Source organism: Lacerta agilis, chromosome Z, assembly GCF_009819535.1.
Source record: "Lacerta agilis isolate rLacAgi1 chromosome Z, rLacAgi1.pri, whole genome shotgun sequence".
Classification (NCBI taxonomy): domain Eukaryota; kingdom Metazoa; phylum Chordata; class Lepidosauria; order Squamata; family Lacertidae; genus Lacerta; species Lacerta agilis.
In genome coordinates this window covers 42,187,263-42,210,495 of record NC_046331.1, presented here as the reverse complement: position 1 = coordinate 42,210,495, position 23,233 = coordinate 42,187,263, and the positions used below count along the sequence as shown (strand labels likewise).

At 45.9% G+C, this 23,233-nt stretch overlaps 1 protein-coding gene across 7 annotated transcripts in view; it reads right to left on the bottom strand.

The window, feature by feature from the left end:
* Positions 1-23,233, bottom strand: part of ATP11C (ATPase phospholipid transporting 11C) — a 121,987-nt gene that overhangs the window by 36,689 nt on the left and 62,065 nt on the right. For all 7 annotated transcript variants that reach the window (XM_033138182.1, XM_033138181.1, XM_033138180.1 and 4 more), the window contains 12 exons: positions 23,036-23,139; positions 21,579-21,760; positions 19,944-20,198; positions 18,407-18,581; positions 16,607-16,709; positions 16,256-16,401; positions 15,044-15,103; positions 13,139-13,266; positions 9,466-9,601; positions 6,502-6,567; positions 6,182-6,285; positions 5,531-5,684 (listed from right to left, as the gene is read on the bottom strand). In XM_033138182.1, the coding sequence (XP_032994073.1) occupies positions 5,531-5,684; positions 6,182-6,285; positions 6,502-6,567; positions 9,466-9,601; positions 13,139-13,266; positions 15,044-15,103; positions 16,256-16,401; positions 16,607-16,709; positions 18,407-18,581; positions 19,944-20,198; positions 21,579-21,760; positions 23,036-23,139 (1,613 nt within the window). The remainder of the gene's footprint in view (positions 1-5,530; positions 5,685-6,181; positions 6,286-6,501; positions 6,568-9,465; positions 9,602-13,138; positions 13,267-15,043; positions 15,104-16,255; positions 16,402-16,606; positions 16,710-18,406; positions 18,582-19,943; positions 20,199-21,578; positions 21,761-23,035; positions 23,140-23,233) is intronic.

The window sequence follows — 23,233 nt, the reverse complement described above, 5'->3', positions numbered from 1 at the left end:
GGGGCAGGGAACATTTATCTGTATTGTATTTTTTAAAATTGTGTATATAATCTTTTACACTCAGGAATCAGCCCTGCTGGCTCCAGCAGAATGGTCATCCAGTTTCCAGGCATCTTGTTCCCAAAGGTGACCAGCCGAATACTTTTGGATTGTTTCCGTTTCCTGAATGGGTGGGGGGGGGCTAATACAATTATTGGTGGTGTGTGTGTGTGTGTGTGTGTGTGTGTGCTTCCTTGGGGCTGCATTTAACTCTTGGTGCCATTGGCCAAAGCATGGTCCGAAGGCACATGACATCATCACCTCGTCTGATGGATCTGGGACATGTCAGTGTCGGAGTGGGTGATCACCAGGGAACCACATATCCTCTGCCTTGGTTGGGTTCCATGACAGACAAAAAGGTGGAATGTAAACATGACAAAAAATATTATTTTTCAAAATAAAATAAAGGACCTCCCCTCCTCCAAGATGTTGTCTAACCCTTAAGAGTTTCAGTGTAAAAAGAAATGCAGGATAGCTAGCAAACTTTGCCATAAGGTAAGCTATTACCATCCAGATGTTAGACTCTAGCTCCCATCAACCACAGCCATGGTGGTTGGGTGATGGGAACTACAGCCTAGCAAAATCTAGAACAGTGTTTCTCACATTTGGGGCCCCCAGATGTTGTTGGACTACAACTCCCATCATCCCTGACTACTGGTCCCGCTAGCTAGAGATGATGGGAGTTGTAGTCCAAAAACAGCTGGAGACCCATGTTTGAGAAGTACTGGCCTAAAGCGTGCCACTTTGGCTACCCCTCTCATATGGAAGGTGCTGCCACAAAGGAAGGACCATTCTTTTGTCTACCATCAAGTTGATTTCATTGGGTGACTCTGCCACTTTTCTGGGGGCAGGAGAAGGTGTATCAAACTTCACTTGCTCTCAATTCTTCTCCCAATTTTTATAAAACGCTGCCATGTTCCTAGAACATGGGGAAAGGAAGCTGGTACCCTGAGGTGTTACTGAATTCAACTGCTGTCAGACACAGTCAACGTGGCCAGCCGGTCAAGGATGATGAGAGCTATTATACCTCACTAACATCTGAAGGGCCACAGATTTTGTATCTCTGCTTTAGTCTTTCAAGAGGGAAAATGCTCTACCACCTCTATCCCCACTCACTTGGGTTGCATTTTCACACACCTTTGGGTTTTTTTTTTAGATTGGCTAACCAAAGCAGTTGAATACATCACACAATATGATACTGTGATACCAGTTGTCTCTTTTCCCCCAGATAAAACTTTCACAAGAAAACCTTCTCATTTGCCAGAACTGATAGTTTCTCTTGGGCAGACTGCATAAAAATTTGAGGATCAAAGGACAAAATCCTTTTCTCATTTTACAGCTTGAATAAATATTATATGTGGCTGTTTTCGTATTGCCAAGAAGAAAAAGTTTAGAAGAATTTTTTGAACTGAAAAACCTCCTTTCTCCTTCCATTTTTAAGTGCCTCAGACTCTGTACAGGGTTATATAGAGCTGCATATAACTTTAGGAATTCTGCTTCTGGAAGCACCATCATCGAATTTTGTTCCAATGAACAATCATCTCATTAAGTTCACAGGAAATCTTGGTTTGCAGAAGGTGGCTGTGCACAGCACTGATTGGCTGGAACCTGGAACATTATGAACACCCCCCCCCTTTCTTCCCAGAGCAGTTTTGGAAGTCTTCTCCCTGCTCAACTGTGCTCTGTATAAAAAATAAATACAAGGAACTGACTGTAATAAAAAGAATTAGAACACAGCTTTTAAGAGGGAAGTGAACCGTCTGTCTCTCTTGGACTCCACACCAAGAGAGAACACAAGGACACAACACAGCCAGCTGTGCTATTTGTTCATCCCAGTTTAATGTTGGGAACCCTAACTGGGTGCCCGGGGGCACCATGGATCCCTCTTGGTGTCTGCCAATACCCGCTATCCCACCCACTCCCCCCCTCTCTTTAAAGAGTATTTTCATTTTGGGGAAAGGGTGTTTGGTTGGACTTAGGGATGAATACGCCAATTGCAGTTTCTCTGAGTGTCATATACTCCCAGTCATATTTTCAGTTCTCCTCACTTGTCTTCATGAAAATTCATCAATATTGCAATGTCACTTTCCCCCTAATATACAAAGGCTTGCAATTTTGCCTAATACACACATTTTGCAAAGCAATTGCCCCTAATACACAGCATTTCACATGCACAATTTATATTATGCGTTTTTTAAATACATTACTTGACTGGGTAACTGCATTGCAAAATGCAGAGAACTGCAAATTTCAAAGGGTGACAGAGTTTTGGTTATTCTTTCAGAAAGTGCGAAATAGGTAGGTACGCATTTAAACCCAAACTGAACTGAACTTATTCCCCATCCCTAGTTGGGGTTGTGCTGAATCAAAGGTGAACTGTTCCAGAAGCTTTGCTAATGCCATCTTGGTAGTCAAGATAACCCCACAATTAACTGGTAGTTGCTGTAGCAAGGAGCCCATATATGTTTATATTCACTTGCTTTGATATACACTAATTGGCTTACTTATCTGTGGGCATCATGTGCTGGGCTCTGAGCCCAGAAACAGGAACTCTCTGCAAGATTTGGGTGCTTGCCATCTATGTCCTCTTCTGGTCAAGTGAAGTGGCGGGAAGTCCTGGCCAAAGTGACTTCTTTGTGTATAAAGAAACGTATTCACATTTGCTTGGGCAAAGACAAGCCATCTCCTTGCTGCAGTGACAGTTCCGTGTCTGTAAAGGCTGGCAGGTTGATTTGCTGTAAATCTACACCTTTCTTTTAATAAAGCACTAGAACTGATCTCTCTGGCGTTTCTGGCATCCATCCTTGGTACCCCTGCACTCAGCCACTCCCACAACCCCTCCTTTGGGCTGGTGGATCAAGAAGGGGTGGTGCCTGGCTTTTTGTTTGTGTGTGTTTCAGTGTTTTGCCCTTTTCATTAAGGGGGCAGGTCTGAGCATCACCAGGTTTTCTTTTGTGAACTGGATAAGTTGTGATGCCCACAACAGATTGCAGTCGTCCCTTGGTTCTCAAAGGGAATCCGTTCCGGAAGTCTGAAAACCAAGGCACAACTTCCAATTGGCTGCAGGAGCTTCCTGCACCCAATCAGAAGCCTAAGAAGCTGCATCAGACATTCAGCTTCCAAAAAAAGTTTGCAAACCAGAACACTCACTTCCAAGTTTACAGTGTTTGGGAGCCAAAACGTTTGAATCGCAGGGCGTTCGAGAACCAAGGTATGATTGTATTATATCCGTGCCTTTGGGGGGAAAGTTTTTAATCTGACCTCCAAAATCACAAAACAATCTATTCCTCCCAATTCAGCCAGGGCTGGTGGGAGTCAGGAACATCTGGAGGGTCACAGGTCCCCACCCCGGCTCTACAGGGTACAGGGATCATGCTGTGCAACAACTTTGCAGCCCTATTTGGCCTTCACCCTTACAGGGTTTGCAGCTGCCTGCTCATCAATCCCACCACTTCTGGTGCAGTGCTCTTGCCTGGTCCTGCCTCCTTCCATGGGCCAGATGGCGTGGTTTGAAGCAGGGAGCAGCAGTGGCAGAGCATGCCACTGGAGAACAGTCAAGAAGGAGACAGTGCCCTGTGTGCCCCCCCCCAAAAAACCCTGTGCCTGGAGAGGCAACTCTATGTGGAAAGGTTGCCCACATGACTTGGAACCCTGATGCAATTTCCCCACCTTCCCTTTTTACCCTTTAGGAAACTGTCAGGGGACCTGCCTACTGTTTGACACTAAACGTGCTGTTAATGTAACTTGAAAGAAGGAAGTGTTTGCCCTCCCACCACCTGCCAGTTAGAAAACAGAGCAGGATTAGTGGATTCAAATGTGTCAAGGGCAATAACAACAACAAAAACATACTGTGGAGTGTTCAAAGCACTTCACATCACATCAATATTTTTACCACCACCCCCCAAAAATATGGGTGGGAGGTGAAGCGAAGGCTGTCCTGTGAAATTGCAGTCTGAACTGGAAACCTTTGCTCTGTTCTAGCCACTGCCCTCTGCTGGCAAAGCTACTTTGCATATTACTCCTTCGATTGACAGCTGCCCATCAAAAGTGTCTACAGCCTCCACAATTTACTTTGGGGTACTTTAATTATAATGCTGTTTTGCCTTCTTATACTTTAGCAAAGACAACTCTTTGACATGTTAATTGTGTAGAAAGTTTACTGTAAAACCGTATGAAAGTACAATCTAACATAATGCACATGGCAACATTTTTCAACATGCTGTATAAAAAACCCACCCAAAATATTTCTGAAGGCATCACTTAGAACTCACCAAATCCCTGTTAAAACAATGCCAACTCCAGCATTTTTTTTTAAAGACAAGAAAAGGGAGATTTGTAATTCACGAAATGGTTTATGGGCTAGAACCATACGAAACAAATATTATATGGGAGTTCCGATGCAGATGTAATACTGCCGGTCTCTCAACTAAGAAATCGGCTACCTGTTCCCTGCCCAGCTGCAATCACAGTTTACCATCTGCACTGGCACTTACAGTGCTTAGCATTATCCAGGATTCCCTCCCAAGCTGGTTGACCAGCATTAATCCAGGTTTAAGGCTAGAAAGGGAGGGAGGGGCAACTTATGCTCAAGGGGGAAGAAGTACGGAGCTTGTGAGCTCACAAATCACACACTTCCTCACCCATGGCTAGGAGATCTAGGGAGGTACATTTGCAGCAGGCAACTGTTGCCAATGCCTCACTGGCACAAAGGATAATTCAGCTGGCAGGCCCAATCTGTCATGGACGGGGGCTGCTGGGGTTGAGTGGGTCAAAGCCGCAGCTTCTGAGGAGCAGACCCTTAGCAGTGTTTTTGAAAAACCAAGAACTAAGTACTATTCAACTAGGCCAAGTGAGGGACTTTGACAGCTGGGGTTTAGTGCTTGTTAAGCATCACAGAGGAAAACCAAGCTCCCTTCCCACTGGTCCCAACAGGTATGCTATGGGATTTATGGTTCCAGTACAAATGGCTCCTTGCAGTATCAGATTCACACAGGTATGCAATTCAGCCCTTGTCAGACATAAAGGGACATAATGAAATTGGACATCTCCTCAACTCTTAAAAAACAGAAACAAATCACCACCTTCCACAACTGCTGAAACTGATGCAGGAAGCCCTAAGCAAAGGTCCAGGTGAAAAACTCAAAAGATGGAGTCTAGGTCTGATTTGGAGTTTTGGGGGAAAGTTCTTTCTGGAAACCCCTGCTTGCGTTCTCGCTCGTCTTGGTCCAGCCTCTATGAGTTCAGGTCTAGACAGGCTAGATGGATGAAGCTGTTGTCTGCTATGCACTGCCAGCTGCCCTTCCATATCCCAGAGATATCCTCCTTGCTGATCTCTACAAAGAGTCATTGGCCGACTACGAGGCACTGCTAGATAATCTGAGCAGAGCTTTCCAAATGTTCCAAACAGCCTGCCTGCCAAAGAGGTTACTTAGAAGAGGGGGATCCACTCTTCGGGTTGAGAAGTGTTGGCCTTCTTCCGTTCGCTCCTTACCTGGTGGCGTTTTCTCTTCATGCTTTTAAAGAGTTGGACAAGGACCTCGGGGAGAAGGGCAAGGAAGATCAGGCAAAATATTGCCAGCCAGGCTGAGACGGAAGTCAGCAGCTGGGCAAAGACATGATACATTCTTTGTTGCTTCAAGAAAGGCCTAGCCGGAACAACAAAGAACAAAAGAGAAAGGCACACATTAGATTTAATTTTTTAAAAAAACAACACCTCTTAAACCAAACAGGCTTCCCTCATTCTTTTATTTATCCCAACCATCAAGATTTGTGGAATTTAAATCAACTATAATATGAATGTGAAAACTTATTACAAGCAACAGAACATAGCATGGAGTGCTCCAGTTCATGATGCCAGCCGGCCATGCCATCTCCCAGGCTACTCCATTACATTCTCCCTCCTATCCACCTGGTTTTCCATGCCCCTCCTAAACAGTCACTCAGTATTTCCGATGCCCAATGGGGAGCTTTAGATACAATACATTCACAGAGCAAAATCAAGATACAAAACCACAAAATACATAATAAGAATAAAACAACCACCCAATAGCCCCCCCAATATGCAAATACACTTAAATCTGGGGTGCAATCGGTGCAGATTACGCTGGAGCACAATAATATAAATTGAAAATAAAATGCTTACCAAATGATTCCTCCCCAGAAGAATGAGAAAAACACATAGAAGACCAAAGAACCCCACATGACAAAGTGGGTCACCCACGTCCAGAACCGAGTGTCTAATGCCAGCTGGAGTATTTGAAAAAGAGAAAGAGATAAAAGAGAATGGGGAGCTTTAGATACAATACGTTGTAGGGCATAATTATCATTAATTACCACAGCAGTTGGAGCAAAAGGAAGAAAGCACTGTCAGTAACATCAATACATCAAGCTCAGTATCAGGAACTCCCCTAGACAACTAAATTGAGAGGTGGCTTTTTAAAAAATTCAAACGAGGACACTAACCTTTAGAGTGACGGTGAACACCAACACAGTAAAAACCATTGTTCCAAAACTCCAGTTCCCAGACATCTGAAAAACAGAGTTGGCTGAGATATTTGCCTTGTCCAGATTTTTGAAAGAGGGCAGACGAGGAATTAAATAGATGATTACAATGAACTGAATAATTCATCCCCACAGGAGCAAGATACTGCAATGATCATTAGAACATTTCCCCTAACCAAAAAACAAACAAACAAACAAACACCTTGCAGAGCACAACAAAATCAAACAAGTAACATTTATGGCTATCTACTGCAATTTGCTCAATGGTTCTTTTTTAAAGGGGGGGGCGGGGAAGAGAAAAGAAAATGCAACCATAATGGTCTCCTGCTTTCTTTCTTTTTTGAAAAAAACAACCACAGGTGTGAGGAAGCAAGGTTAGCATTCCTTTCCACAAAGGTTTATGTTGGCTGGTAAGGGGTCTGGTTGAAAGAAACTCTGAATGCTTTGCGGTTGTACGACAGAAGAACTGGCACTGCAAGGAAGGTACAGTCTCTGCAGAGGATTCTGGGTAATGTTCCCACACATGCACTCAGTCAAGGAGGGGGCGAATTAAAAACAACAGCAACTGATCTGCGTTTTTCGATCACGGGATGATGCAGCCTGCATCACCTCTGCCTCCATGGGGTGTGGAATTCAATAGGGTGCTAAGTGGAGCTCCCCTACCACTCTCCCAAGCAGATTTAGGGGGTGCAGAGGGCACACAGAGGGTCAGGGTCCCATTACGTGAGCGGACTTTGCTCTGCTCACACAACAACTCAAGTTGAATCCCGTCCCTAGGATCCAATTCCCGAACCTCTGGTTCAGTGCTAAACAGGAGCCTGGTTCAACACCCACATGGACAAGCCTTTATGTGTGGACTGCTATCCCTCCTTTTTCACGCATCTCCTTCTTTCTTATTTTTCAGCTCTACCCGCACCGAAGAAAAAGCAACAGGCTGTGTTTCAAAGTCAGAACGATGGCAACAAATGGGACAATTTGCTTACCAAATTCTGTCAAGATCTGAATGCATACATTAAAACAGAAAGTGACATGTAAAAAGTGTTTTGTTTTGTTTTTGTTTTGTTAAAAAAAATCTATTGCATTTAATGACAAACAGGCACAAAGTCAAGGTGCAGAAAGCCAGGGAATGTGATTAAATGGTCAACAAGAAGCAAAGCAACTTTGCAACAAGAAGAAGAAGAAGAAGAAGAAGAAGAAGAAGAAGAAGAAGAAGAAGAAGAAGAAGGGGAGGAGTTTGGACTTGATATCCCATCTTTCACTCCCCTCTCAAGGCAGCTAACAATCTCATTTTCCCTTCCTCCCCCACAACAAACACTCTGTGAGGTGAGTGAGGCTGAGAGATAAGTGTGACTAGCCCAAGGTCACCCAGCAGCTGCATGTAGAGGAGCAGGGAAGTGAACCCGGTTCACCAGATTACGAGTCCACCACTCTTAACCACTACACTAAGGACGCAGCAAAGTAGATCTATGTGGATCTCCCTTTTGGAAGCTGCCAACCGCTGCTGTTTTCGAAAAACACTGTACAAAGGAGGTAGGTAGCCGTGTTGGTCTGCCATAGTCAAAACAAAATAAAAAATAAAAAAATCCTTCCAGTATCACCTTAGAGACCAACTAAGTTTGTTCTTGGTATGAGCTTTCGTGTGCATGCACACTTCTTCAGATACCAAGTGTGCATGCACACGAAAGCTCATACCAAGAACAAACTTAGTTGGTCTCTAAGGTGCTACTGGAAGGAATTTTTTATTTTGTTTTGACTGTACAAAGGAGTTTATGGAACATTGCAAAATCTGAAAGAGGCTTTGATTCAGTGGCAGTAAGAACAACCTTTGCACAGAGGCTACAAATAAACAGGTTTGGTAGAAGAGATGCATCACTGCAATGGTCAAATACATAATTTGCAATTTACACAAAATCACTTAAGGGCAAACAAAGACACACACAAGATTCCCCGCAGGTTTTTGAAGTGATAATTGCAGCTGTTGGTTGGGGGAGGGGGGAGATGAACATTCAGATCAATACATGGTGCATGGGGAGGTTTTGTAATCCCCCCCCTCCCCCAATGCAATTTCTCCCTATTAACTTGCACGAACACACACACACACACACACACACAAACAAAAAATAACGAGCGCACTGCCCACTCCACTTATGGGGGAAGTTAATTGAGAAAACAACACAAGGAAAAAGGTTAAAAAACCCTCCTGTGGACAGCACAGTACTAATCCTCCATCCCACCTCCCAGCTATTCAGTGCTTCCACTACAGTTTGGAAAGTTGTTTGTATGTCTGTATGCATTTGGAAACCTCTTAAGATACTGTCAGCAAATTCTGCATCCTGGTTCCTGAGACCAAGGAACAGGTTTTTGTCTATGTTTGGATGCAACTGGATGCCATTTTGGAATCAAGATGGTTGATTGAGCCTTTGAAAACTTCCCCGATTTCAACCACCAATTTAAAAACCGTACTCATTCATTCATTCATTCATTCATTCCATAAAATTTAAACACTGCTTGAATGTTAAAAAAAAAAAAACACCTGTAAAGCGGTTTACAAAGATCTGTCATCTCACATACACTTTGGCACAAATGCTTAATGGAATGAGGCTAGCATACCAAGAGCTGGTTGAATTTCACACAGAAGTGTGCTTATATCCAATGGGATGTTTTTTTTTTCTCATTCCAGGTAGATCTGAATGCTGTTTAACAAGGTCTTTTGGAAAGAAAGAAAGAAAGAAAGAAAGAAAGAAAGAAAGAAAGAAAGAAAGCATTTCCTGCCACAATCACACGGAGTTTCGAAAGTGGTTTCCTGAATGACAGGGGGATGCTCTTTTAGATACATATCTTTTAGATGTGCATGGAATGAGTTGCACCATTCAGCACCTCCAGGCACAGCCTGATTTTTGGTTTAAAAGGCTTTGTTCCTCTTACCTTTCCATTGTTCTCTATAGAAGAGTTCATGAAAAAAAAGTAAGTCCCAAAGAAAAACACACAGCCGTCAAAGAGGCCCAGGAAGGTCCAGTATAAGAAAGGTTTCAACTGCAACATGGCATTGTCGGAAACGTTCCTGCCAAAGAAAATGTAACAGAAAGAAAAGGCTTTAAAAATGTGTTCACAAAAAGGAAGAAGGTGCGCGTGTGCAAGCATGCAATTGCCAGATGGTATTCTGCAGGGCCTCAAAGCGGGCAGGCAGACCCAAAGGTGACCTTGGAGATTACAACAGCAGCACAATCCCTACACAACCATGCAACCTCACTGGGTGATCTTCTGGATAGTTACGTTCCTCAAGCCCAATCCAGCCTCATAGGGTTGTTGTAAAGATATATTTATATTTGGGGAGGGGGAGAACCTTGAGCTCTTTAGAGGGAGCATAGGATAAAAAAGTACAATGAATAAAATCTATGAAATCCCCTTCCTGCGTTAGAAGTGGAAAAGAAAGCTGCATAAGACTAGCAGGTTATGAAAAGAAACAAGGAGAGTTAATTTGCAAAGATGGTAACAAGTTGAGTGTATAACTTTCAGACACTTCTCTCAACAGGTTGGCATTCCATTTCAGTACTTATTCTTTGCCCAGTCTGGGTCTTGCTCTTCTTTTGTTTGGCCCGACAGAACCATCTTTTAGCCAGCCACATGCTCCAAAAAGAAGTGAGGAGAATGTCCGAACTACTCTGGCTGTATTGCTCTGTATTGCTTAATAATAATAATAATAATAATAATAATAATAATAATAATAATAACACAGATCTGATACTTGAAACTGCTTTAATGCTCTGTCCTTATCATTCCTATGTGAATGTAAGACTTGGGCTCCCTCTGCTGGGCATGAAACACGCTCTCTTTCCGAAAGGGAGTTGTCGAAAAGACTGAAAAGGGAATGCAAGGAATGCAGTGGGACAGCAGCAGGATTTAGCCCAGGCAGCAGCCGACCTTCAAGGTCAGCCTTGGCTTCTCTGACAACTGCTCCCCACGATCTCACCAGAGGAAGGGTCTCTCCCATCATCTCCTTTTAACTGGAGGTGTCTTTTAACTGCCACATGCCAGCACACAGGTACTCAACTGCTGAGCCATGGCCTCTTGCTGCACAGCAGATGGCATGCAAATATGGCTATTACAATAGCAAAGATCAGCTAACACAAGTTGTCTTTCATATTTCTTTGTTATACAATAAATAGCAAGCCAATTCTTGTAGGGATCAAGCTCCCCTCACTCCCCCCTTAAACACTGTTTCCTTCCCAATTCCAGCTGTTCTGCTACACCTACCCCAGCTCATCTTATTATTATTATTATTATTATTTGTTGTTGTTGTTGTTGTTGTTGTTGTTGTTGTTGTATTATTTCTACCTTGCTCATCTGGCTGGGTTGCCCCCATCACTCTGGGTAGCCTCCAACCAAATACAGCAACACAGTAAGACACCAAACATTAAAAACTTCCAGATACATGGCTGCCTTCAGATGTCTTCTAAAAGTTGTGTAGTTCTTTATCTCCTTGACAGGGAGGGCGCCACTACCACGAAGGGTGATATGGGCCTTGGGATATATGAAACTGGAATGGTACGGTATGAAGTCAAGCACGTTCGGAGCCCCACTGAACTGGGCACATGGTTAAGTACCTCCCTCTGAAAGAATCAATGGGGTTTAAAAGTGCCTAGCTATGACAGGGCCATGATCAGGAATGTTTTACTTCTGGAAATGTGCATGGCGCAGGGAAAGGCAAAGCTACCTTCCCTCTCATTTTGTTTTGATAACGCAGGGCCTATTATAATAGCAGGCTGGGCTAAAGCCCCTCCCACCTGCTACGGCAATGCTGTTTCACAGACAAAGCCAAACCAGGCAGAGCTGTGCTAAGATTTAGGAAAGGCAATATGCTTCAGGACAGAGCATAATGATGGCAGGGCTAACTATCCCATTGAGAAACCATAGGGAGTCCACTGTTGCAAGCCTCACCTGGCATTCTGCTGCTGGACCACCCCACCTAAGTAGCAGAGCAGAAAATGGGAGAGCTGAAAAAGGCATCAGCCTGCAAAACCGCTTTGTATTCAGGGACACATTTTCAGCTGATGAATATTCAAAGCAAGGCCATCTTATTTTTTGCAATTAGCTTGTTTTCCTTACTCTGCTCATGCAATTACGATCGCCGGGCAAGCACAGGAGCTCAATAAGCTCCTATCAAGTTATAAATAGTGGCAGAGGGGAATGCTAAGGAGCTTGGCAGAGGGAGAAGTGGGGCAGGGGTGGCTAGTCCTATTCTGGAGCAGCTCCGCTTCCGTGCCCCCAACAACCACCCACCTAGCCATTTGAAACATACACAAATCCTTTGGATGCAAACAAGGATGTTTACACCAGCATCAAGCACCCAATACTGATGACAGCAGCTGGCTTGCTGGACCAGGGCCAGAGGAAGATTTTCATTTGCCGGAGCAGGTTAGTAGAGCACTCCACAGATGCAAGGCTAAGCATCTGTTGCTGCACAGCTCAGGGAGAGGTGGAGAGACAGCCACTGACAAGGGCTTTTCCAGGGACCAGCTTCCAGCAGCACCAATCCTCCCCTGATTTGTGTCAGTGGTGAAGACTGAGAAGCAACAGCCCGCTGAAGGCAACTAGAAGGTATTAATTGCTGGAACTGGGAATCCTGGTAACGACCCAATAATCATTGCAGTCAGAACTTTCTGAATGCACCCTGAGTCAGGGTAGTCAAAAGACCCACAAGCACAGGCCTAAAAAATTTTTTTTTGATACTCCAAAGCTTTTGATTTAGGATCTGCTGTGCAACGGACACCACATGCATGACTGCAAGTGGGGGGGGGCAGGGGGGGACCATAGTACTCAGCAAGCATCATCAACTAGCAACCCTCTCCAGCAATAATTGCTATCTCCAGTTCCTTAGTCTAAAACAGGGGTGGAGAACCTTTTGCAGCAGACAGGCGTGTCTTGTCTCACTCCCAAAATATTCAAGACAGAAATTATTGCGTGTATGTAAGAAAGAGATCTTTAGCCAGGGAAGTAACAGTACAGGCTGAGCAGCAGAACCCAAGCAAGTTGGCACATTGGGGAGCGCCTCCCCGCCAGCCATGCTTCCCCAAAATGAGCACACACCCCCACCAGTTTCTTCCTGCTCGTGTCAGGATCTGCCAACCTGACTCCAACCCCAACAGAGCTGCAGAGCTCATGACACTGACCCCTGACGGGCACTCTGCCCACCTGTCAATCACTGGAGGTGACCATAATATCAGGTAACTAATTCTTCATTTATAGTGCACTTGAGCCAAAGCTGCACAGCAAGCAGAGATCCAAGCTGAGCAGAACTTACGTCAAGCCCTGCTTTCTTTAGTGGGGGGGGGGGCTGAACTATGGAATTCTCCCCATGGGGGACTCAGCAGCCCAGCTGACTCCAGCAGGGCTTGCTGTCACTGCTGATAAAGAGTGGGGTATAAATGCCATAAACAAAGAAAAGCAAATCAAAACATTGCACCTGGGAGTGGGGTTGACCGCCTAAGGCTACGGGCAGAGGGAAGGGAGTGTTGAATCTCTGCCCACAATCCAGCCCAACTTCTGTCACCAGCAGCCAAAGGCAGATAAAACAGGAAAAGCGCCGGTGGTTACTTACAGGTATAGTTTTGGGAAGGCCATCAGCGTGTCAATGGGAACGTGTTGCTCCAGCAGACTGTAGGCCACGATTGGCATAGATGTAAAGCAGATGTTGAACATGGTAAGGTAAGCAGCATCATAGAGAGGCTTAAAAAAGACAAGGAAGGGAGAAGGGGAGTCAGGAGGAGAAAGCAGCACCACTGTTTGCTCCTGCCCTCTACAAAATACTCACAATGCTGCTCGCTGCAGCAGCCTCCCCTACAGTTAAGGCTTCAAGGCTTTCAGAGGCAACTGAACATTAGGTTTAGCAAAATGCACTTGATCGCAAACTAGGTGGGAAAAGCTTTTATGCAGTTTTGAGGGCACGGTTCCTGCTTGCTTCAGGCCGTCAACGTGCCATTCTGGACTTCTGGTTTGCAAGAGATCACAGTCGTAATGCAATGTTACAGGTTCAAAAAGAGGGCCGAGTCCTACTCAGCAAGAAGGAACATGGGCGGCAAAGGCAAATCCTGCACTTCTTAGAACTGTAAACTGTAACATAACCTCACTCTGAACTTCTACACCAAACACAAAATTGAACTGTTGGAGTGGGGGGGGGGGGAATAACCACAAGCCAAAGAGGGAGAAAAGAGGAGAGTCAAAGGAAGCAGGCTTATGGAGAACAGTTGCATTCAAAGCGAGGGGGGGGGGGTTCAGCTCATTAGCAGAATTGGTTACGGCAAAACCAGTGCTTGAATGGAACACTTGAGAAACTGGACATTGTACTCATTCAATATATCCCAAAGTCTGGTTTCAAGGAACACCGGGTGGTTTGTGAGCCTCTGGAGATGAGCCAGCAATTCCGCAAACAGGGGTTAGAAGTGCGTTTCGAGTACCATGGAAAACATTTTGAGGTGAAAAGGGCAGGAAACCAAACCGTTAGACAGCAGTTGCAGACGCTTGCTTGCTATGACGGTGACAGCTGCCAAACAGTTTCACTTTTGATTAATTTAAAAAGCTGCACACCCAGATGGCTTCAACGGCTTTTTTGCACAATGGACCTCCTCGCCTGCCCCTGCCCCCTACAAAGCCCTTTAAAAAAAATAAAAAAAATAAAAAACCTCCAGCACAGGAGTGTTCCTGGCTAAGGTTGTTGGCTCAGTTGGCAAGTGCCTATGTTTCTGCATTTTGCAAGGGGTGCATTAAGAAATAAAAGTAGAAGAATGGTAGAGGGTGGTCCAAAGCTGACTGGTTTACAGAGCAGAACAAGAGAAGATGCACAAGGGAGCTGGCCATCTTGCCACTGGATCTTTATCCCAACTCCTGCCCTAGTGTAGGATGGGAGGTCACTCGTCCCTTCACAATATACAGTGGTACCTCGGGTTAAGAACTTAATTCGTTCTGGAGGTCTGTTCTTAACCTGAAACTGTTCTTAACCCGAGGTACCACTTTAGCTAATGGGGCCTCCTGCTGCTATTGCGTTGTGGTGGTGCGATTTCTGTTCTCATCCTGAAGCAAAGTTCTTAACCCGAGGTACTATATCTGGGTTAGTGGAGTCTGTAACCTGAAGAATCTGCAACCTGAAGTGTCTGTAACCTGAGTTACCACTGTTCATCTGTATCTATCTGGAAATCCAGTTGCAGTAAAAGGTGCCTCCTGTGCTGTCTTTGCTGCAACTGCAACACCAAAGTGTTCCTTCCGGGGCGCAAGCCTAGGCAGTGCGTATGGAACAGGTGGGAGGAAAGAGCATTTTTCTCTAGCAAGCACTGAAAGGAACAAAATAGTTTCATATAATTTGATAAAAACAAGCAGTCTGAGAATTCTGGTCGCAGAAAAGGAGGTAGCACCATAATAAAAAAAATTAGCGGCCCTAGAACTTCAGCCCAAACTGTGAGTCGCGAATTCACTTCGGCTCACAAAGTCATCGCCGATAGCAGCAACATACCTGTTGTGAAAAGCCACAGAAGAACTGGTACAAAAATTGTGGGAAAATGAAGCAAAGATTCTAAAAACGAAACAGAAAAGCAAAAGCCATGTTACTCGGGAGACCTAAGCACTTTATTAATTTATTTTAATTTATACAGCTGAGAGCATTGGGGACCCACTACATAAGCAACAGCTATCCCTGCAAAACCGTTCTTGCCCTTTTCAGATTTGCTGACAAAGCTCTGCTCCAAATCCTCACTTCAAAAGAGCAGCAACATGTGTTGCCCTCCCTCCCAGGTGGTGCAGGGTGGCATATATGCAGGTGGTCCCATTTTATCCTTGGAGTGGGGAGGGAGACAGGCTTGTAGACTCGCCCCCAGCATCACAAAAGTGAGCTGCTGCTTCTTTTTTTGCACCTGTTTTGTCTTCTATTGATCCTGAGGGTTATCTAGTCCAACCCCCTGGATCTCAGCAGTCTCTTAAAGGCTACAACTCAATAAAACAAATTTACAAATCACAACCACAAATGTAAGACAACAGATTCAGAAGAGCCTTATTTGTTTCAGGGGTGTGTGTGTGTGTGTGTGTGTGTGTGTGTGTGTGTGTGTTTGCTGCATCACATGCTTACTGCCCATTTTCCTATCCACGAATGCTCTACAGAAGAGCCATATCTTTACAGTATGCTGGAAGACCAAGTGGCCAGCCTCTCTTGGAAGGGAATTCTGTCACGATGGTGCAGTGATTGAGACGGCCCTAGCCTGTGCACCCACCCATGGCAATACAAACAGAGGTCTTTGTTGGTCAACTGCCAACCCACCAACACGCACCTCCTCTCTCAGCATGCATACCAACAACCATGGTAAGACAGGACATAGGAAGCAGTCTTCTACCAGGTCAAACTATTTGCAAGCCTAGCCCAATACTGTCCACTCTGGGTGGCAGTAGCTCTCAAGGATCTCAAGCAGAGACCTTTCTCATCACCTGCTAGCTCATAGTTTAAACTGGGGTGGTCATAGTTTAAACTGGGGTGGTCGCTCAGCTATGGGACTGCAAAGCCAGCAGTGGGTGAAGGACAGAAGAGGCCAGGAAGAACCGACATATCCGTAAGCCAGGATGGATGCCGTAGGATCAGGACTTCGGAATTTCCACCTCCCCTGAAGCCCACCAGCAGTTCATCTTGGGATTAACCAATGATTGGGAAGTGACTAAATGCGCCCTCCAAGCCCATTACCTTGTAGAAGAAATACTGTACAAGGTGTGAGATTCTCACGTAGTACAAATGCCCATGAGCCAACAGCAATTTTTTCAAGTCTTTAAACTTTGGGATGGCGTAGTCACTGTTCCGGGATGCTTGGCGGCCCTCTTTACCTTTGATACCTGGAAGCAGAGATGGAAAAATTGGTGGGTGAGGAGTTCCCTGGCCGATACGTCCTGTACAAAAACCCCAGTTGCTCTGCCTCCCTCCGCCCACCATACGTACGTCTCTATCATACTCCCCCCCCCCACATTCATAGATTTCGCCCCCACTCACCCTGCAAGACCAGAATACTCCAAATGCTATGCACTTCAAGATATGCCTCACCTATGCCCACATGAGCTTCCAAGATCATGCTGACGTCGTTGGCCCCATCTCCCACCGCCAGGGTTATTGGGCTGCCCTTCGAACACTTAACCATCCGAACAATCTAAATGGGCAAAAGAGAAGAAATAAAGGCAGACTGAGAAGGAGAAATGAGTAAAGTCCATGAATCTCTCTTGTGCTGCTCACAAGCATTACCGTATTTTTTGCTCCATAAGACAAACTTTTCCCCTCCTAAAAAGTGAGGGGAAATGTCTGTGCTTCTTATGGAGCGAAGGCACTGGACGGCAGTGGGATCCCTCGACTGCCGCTGCAGTCCCAAGCAGAGGGATGCCTCTGCCGCCGGAGCCTCTCCTGGCTGCAGGCTCCCGTCCCTGCTCTTGCGGGCATTGGGGGCGGGCAGACAAGTGGCCGAAAAGAGCCCTTTCGGCTGCTCATCCGTCTGCCCCCGCTTCTGCCGCTGCCCCCCTCTGGCGCTCGCCGGAGCAGGGATCAGGGCCGCAGTTGGCAGAGGCACAGCGCAGCGCCTCTCCCAACTGCGGCCCCAATCCCTGCTCTTGCAGGCGCCAGAGGGGGGCGGCGGCAGGGGCAGACAGAAGACCAGCCAAAAGGGCTTTCAGCCGCCCGCCAGCCCCCGACCCCCCCGCCACCTGCAAGAGAGCGGAGCCTGTGGTTGGAAGAGGCACAGAGCAGCACAGCACCTCAATCATGGCTCCAATGCCTGCTCCTGCGAGTGCCGGGGGGGGGGGGCCAGCGGCAGAAGCGGGGTCAGATGGATGAACAACCAAAAGGGTTCCTTTCGGCTGCTTGTCTGTCCTCCCCCACCCCCACCCCCCAATGCCCGCAAGAGCAAGGAAGGAGCCTGCTGTACAGTCAGCAGGGAGGAAGGCCGGATGGGGCTGTCATGTGTCCCTTCTCCCTGCTCGCTGTCCAGCAAAAAAAGTGGCAGCCACTTACTGGTACACGCTGTGTGCAGCTCTTGCGCATAGCGTGTAAGTGGCTGTCGTTCCGCCTGCTTGACGCTGTGCGTAGCATCACAGCGTCACCCACAGACACCCACAAATGTGAGTTCTCCCCCTTCCTTCCTTCCTTCCCTCCCTGTTCCAACTTTAATAGAATATTGGGAGGGGGGCAGATTGTTTATTAAATACCAGTTTAGTACAACATTTGATTCAGAATATTTTTTTTCTTGTTTTCCTCCTCTAAAAACTAAGCACATCTTATGGTTGGGTGGGTCTTATGTAGCGAAAAATATGGTGCATTTAGTGTAGCACAAAAGTGGGGATGGATTTGGACTCGAGACCCAATAGGAAAGGATGCCACAACAACAACAAAAGGGTCCGGCTGCACTGCAAGTCAGTTGCCTGGTGAGAATTTACTTCCACAACTCCTGTTTTTTTATCCAGGTGAGGTAATTTATTACCAATCGTCGTCAAACTTATAACCCTGTTACTATTAATATTTATTACCTGCCCGTCGTCGTCATCACCTTCATCACATTTTGATTTGCTTTATTAGATGCCACTTTTCATTCAAATGAATCCCAAAGCGGCTTGCAATCAATAAATAACAAGAGCAAGACAGAACGTCATATCTTGCCCTTCAACAGTGAGTCAGAGATGCATTGCAGCAATCTGAAATTCAGTAGTGAAAGCAGTTTTTAAAAAACTGCAAACAGGTGGGTCCTAAAACACAACACTCCTCTCAGTGCCAAAGGCCAGGGTAAAGAGGTGTGTGAACATAGCAGTTAAAATGCAGTGGTTCTCTTGCTGGTCAAAGGCCCTGCATCACACACACACACACCTGCGCTTTCTGCAAGGGAGCCATCCGGCAACATAAGACGGCTGTACACTTCAAACAGATCTGGAGGAAGATGGTTTTGTAGTGGCTGGAACGTGAATCTTGGGAAGGATTCAGTATCAGGGCCAGGGTGGCACCGTCGATAACCAGTCCATACTCGTGACTTAGTGTCCAAGTTCTAAAACAGAAGACAACAAGCCTTGCAATAGTTATATACACCTCTCCTGACATAGAACCTGGACAAGGCACCACAAGACAGACAGCTAAATAATCAGAAAGCCAAAATTAACGGCAGCTAAAACAGGAAGCTGTGTGCATTTGGTTACATTATCTGTTTTCACTACTGCATACATAATGGAACAAAAGGATGTGGACTTTTGCTTTTTGCTGTGGACATAACTGCCTCTTGTCTCTACTGAGTGGCAGGGCTCCCTCCAGGGTTTCAGGCTGGTTCCCCCACCCCCTTCCCCCACCCTCTTATCTGGAGATGGCAGGGATCAAACAAGGGACGTTTCACATGCAAATCTGATGCTCTAGCTCTGAGTTGCAACCCTTCAACTAAGCTACTCTGGGGCCAGTTGTTAAGCTGCTGTTGCTCAAATGGCTCCTAGTTTTTTCACTGGGTATTTGGTAGCTGGAAGAGTTTTGGAAAAAGAACTGCCATGGACTCTAGCCTTTGTGCTGGGCCTGTTTCAACTGTTTGGAATTTTGAAAGTGTACCATTGGCATTCTTTGTCTTCTCTACTGCAATCCTCTGCAGTCACATTCCTGCTAACTCATCCTTTGCTTCCCACTCCCCATGTCCTCTATCACCCACCCCTTAGCAGAATGCTCTGGTGTTAAGACAATTGGAAGAAACCAGCCAGATCAACTAAATATTTGCATGATTTATTTCTGTGTGCATGAGCTAGGGGATTTGGAGAAGATTCGGAGAATACATATGAGCTCAGGTAGTCAGGAGCATCCTAGTGCAATATCCATGGAATGAAAGGTCAAGGGACATGGGATCAAGCTACTGCCTACTTGCCCTGGTATGATCTCCCAATTTCCATCTGCAGCAAACTTACCAACAGCGATTGTTGGAGTTCGTTGCAAGTTGTGGGGTGAAGGAAATCAGGGAGGAACCAATACAGGGAAAAGAACATCATAGGACAAGCCTGATGGATCTGGCCAGTGGCCCACCCAGTCTAGCATCCATTTCTCACAGCAGCCAGCCAGGTAGGGACCTCCCCACCTGTGATTCCCATCAACTGGTATTCAGAGACATATCGCTTCCAACAAAGGAGGGAGAACAGTGGCATGGTGGCCAGCCTTCAGGTACCCAGAAGTGAACTTTATTTCAAAGTCTGGGCACTCTTTAAAAGAAACTTAATCCGTAGTCACCAGCAAATAGTGCTAAAGGTTAAATTTGGTTGCATTCCAGAGCACCCCTGGAAAATAATCGACTACAGAACAAAGTCCATTCTCTCCTCTTTGGCTGCAAAGTTATCTCAGAGGCGCCTGTCCACAGACGCTTAGAAGCTGCCTGTTTCACACTTACCTCTTTGCATTTGGGGGTACGTCGCTCACCAGCTTCTTGTGATAATCCATGAGCAGCTCGTGCAGACGGTCCTCCTTCCGGCCTTCCCCTTCCATGACTTTGGCCGTCAGGTGCAGCAACTCCGTGTTGGTCTGGAAGAGTTTGCAGGCATAGCAGGTCGCCTGAGCCGTCTCCAGCTTGTCCCCTGTCAGCACCCAGATCTTCATGCCCGCGGTGTGCAGGGCCTCAATGGTTTCAGCAGCAAAGTCCTGGAGCCTATGGGCAGAGACACCTTTCATTTATCAAACGAAACAGCTGGTGTGCCAAAATGTTCTTTCCCCCTACAATTTTCTTTTCTTTTTTTAAAGAGAGAACTCTTTTGAACAATTCAGAATTCGTAACAGGTAAAAAAGGATACAGGAGAGAGATAATGACACCCTCACAACCATTAATTAATGAACTGGAACCCAGTAAAACTGGTGAGGATGAGAAAGAGAAGATAAGGCATTTTCCAGTCAACAATTCCACTACAGTGGTGCCCCGCTAGACGAATGCCTCGCTAGACGAAAAAGTCAATGGGGCTGCTTTGCAAGACGAATTTTTTTAGCGCGAAAACCTCCGCGCTCCATTGCCGCTTCGCTAGACGAAAAATTCGCTCTACGAAAAAACTCGTAGAACAAATTATTTTCGTCTAGCGGGGCACCACTGTATTACAAAAGAAAAGAAAGAAAAGAAAAGAAAAGAAAATACAACTGTATATTTTCCAGAAGAATTCACTCTTCCTTCTGTTCTAACACTTCAGGGGCTGATTTCTGATTTTACTTAATTTATAGACAGACAGAATATGAGAACTGCCTTAGGGTTAGAATGTTGGGTCCATGTAATTCAGTACTGTCTACTCTGATTGGCAGAAGTTCTTCAGGGGTCTCAGGCACAGAAACGTCTTCCTTGTCACCTGTTCCCTGATCATTTCAAACGGAGATTCCTGGGATTGAAACTGTGACCTTCTGCATGCAAACTACATTTGCTACCCCTTTAGTCCTGAGGCCACCACAAAAATCTAACATAAGGTTATCAGGAGAGCAGCTGGGCCCTGTATGACTGAGAAGGGAAAAGGCAGAGGAGAGCTGAAAGAGGAGGACAGGTTCCGAAATTGCTCAGACAGGCAACAGAGATCAAAGCCTATTGGTGCACTGACACCTCCATGCTACAGTGTCCCTCTGGTCGCTAGGTTCAAGCCCTGTGGCAAGCTTCCTCAATGGCATTATTTTCCCACTGATGGCATTTGGTGATAATATTCAGCAAGGTACTCTCTCTAGGGCTAGCTGGCATTCTAAACTGGTTGGCAGAAACACAACAGGGCTATGTACGAGAGCCAGCCACCCCACATTCAGTGAGCGCATGAAGGAAGTGGGGTCATGCATGTTCACTATGCACTCCCATAAAATGTGAAAGGAGGCCGAAACACACGGAGGGGGATGTGCATCTGGGTACTCAGTCATGTGGTGGAGCTGTATGGATGTACTCTTTACCCTGGCGTTTAACAAAAAATGTAGCCTGCCTTGGGATCTTGCGGTGAAAGGTAGGGACAAAAACGTCACCCAATCTCCTTTTCCAAGTTGTGAAGGTTGATTTTATTTTCCCGTGGACACTTACTTGTCTTCCACAGCAGTGGACCCAATCAAATGCATGTTCTTCTCAATATCGTCGAAAACCTGGGCCATCTTTGCTTCCCGGTCCTGTAGCGCCATTGTTGCTTCCTTAACCCGGGTATCAATTACTTGGTAATCATAGTAAGATAGCTCTTTGTAGGCCACGCAGAGAGTTCGATACCCATCCTAAGAAAACAAGCAAGGTAAAGGGCATTTTTCTAAACCTCGGGTCTCCCACCCAATGTCCCTCTAGAACAGCAGGGTTCAGTTGCTCACAGGCACCTGCAAAAAAAAAAAAAAAACCCCAGACTCAACCTGCTGGGCCGGTGGTCATAGGTAGCCTCTCAAAGCTGCCTTTTAAAAGCTGGGTCATGGGTTGACGGCCATGATTCTCAGAGCCTTCCTTGCAGTAAATCCACTGATGCCAAGTGTAGTTGGTAGCAGCAGAGTGACCCTTCAGGTGCTCAAAAACCTAAGAATCTTGTGGGATCAGATCTAAAAGCATGGGGTGGGTGACGGGGGGGGGGTGTAGCCACCTTGCTGAAGCAAAGCAGATGCATGTCTAGTCAGTCAGGAGACAACCTGGGAACCCCATGCACATCAGCTTGTGTTCCACAATGGAAAGGAAGTTTATTATCCACAGAATAAGCAAGGCCAATAAAGAGTCCAGCGTCCCGTTTCCCACAGTGGCCAGCCAGATACAAGGCATTACATCAACAGGCCTTACTTGCCGCTATTCCTTCAGAATACTGACGCTGGAGGCTCCCATTTAACAGCACAAAATTTAAAAAGTTGAAGGTTGGGGCAACCAATATGAAACCCATTAAAACATTTGATTAGGAATAGGCGATTGGGAGCCCAATCCCGACCCTTGACAAATTAACACCACCCTTTTCATCAGTTGTTTTCTACCACAAAAGCCAATATGCAAGGCTTTTGGAGACAGCACCCCTTCTCCAAGGGAACAGCAACTGTGATGCAATAGGGTTCATGCCGTTAGTACTAATGGATTCGCTACCACAAAATGCAGAAGGACCTGAGGACAACTGTGCTCTCTCCTCCTGCGATTCCCAAAAACTGTTATCCGATTGCATACTGTCTCTGGCGGTGGAGGGAAAACATAGCCAGCCCGGCTAGCAGTTGCTGAAAACCTTTCCATCCATGAATTTCTCTAACCCTCTCTTGAAGCCATCCAGGTTGGTGGCCATTGCTATTATCTTGCAAGTTCTGCACTATTTATCCTGGACAGTCAGCAGTAAAGGTGACCCTGAAAGGGTGAGCTGGTGCAAAGAGCCACTGCCACCACCCTTTGGGACTTTAGTCCAAACATGGTCCCTGTTAAAAATCAACAGCAATCTGGGCAAAGCTTAACGCCATTTGATTTTCCAAACGCCAAGTTTCTGGACTAGGCATTCTCTCTATGAACAAAACAAAATAACTCATCAAAGTTGGCACGCTTACCAATGCATTGCGTTCTACGTGTATCCTTGTTTTTTGGACGTCAGCTTCTGAGACCCTGGGGAAAATTGCAGAGTCTGCTCCCTTGCAGAACAGGTATATGCTTCCTAAAAACAGAGTTTGAAAAGGGGTGGATGGGTAAAATAATCAGTGATTCGTAGGACGAGAGATCTAGGGCATAACATAGAATTTGATCTCTGG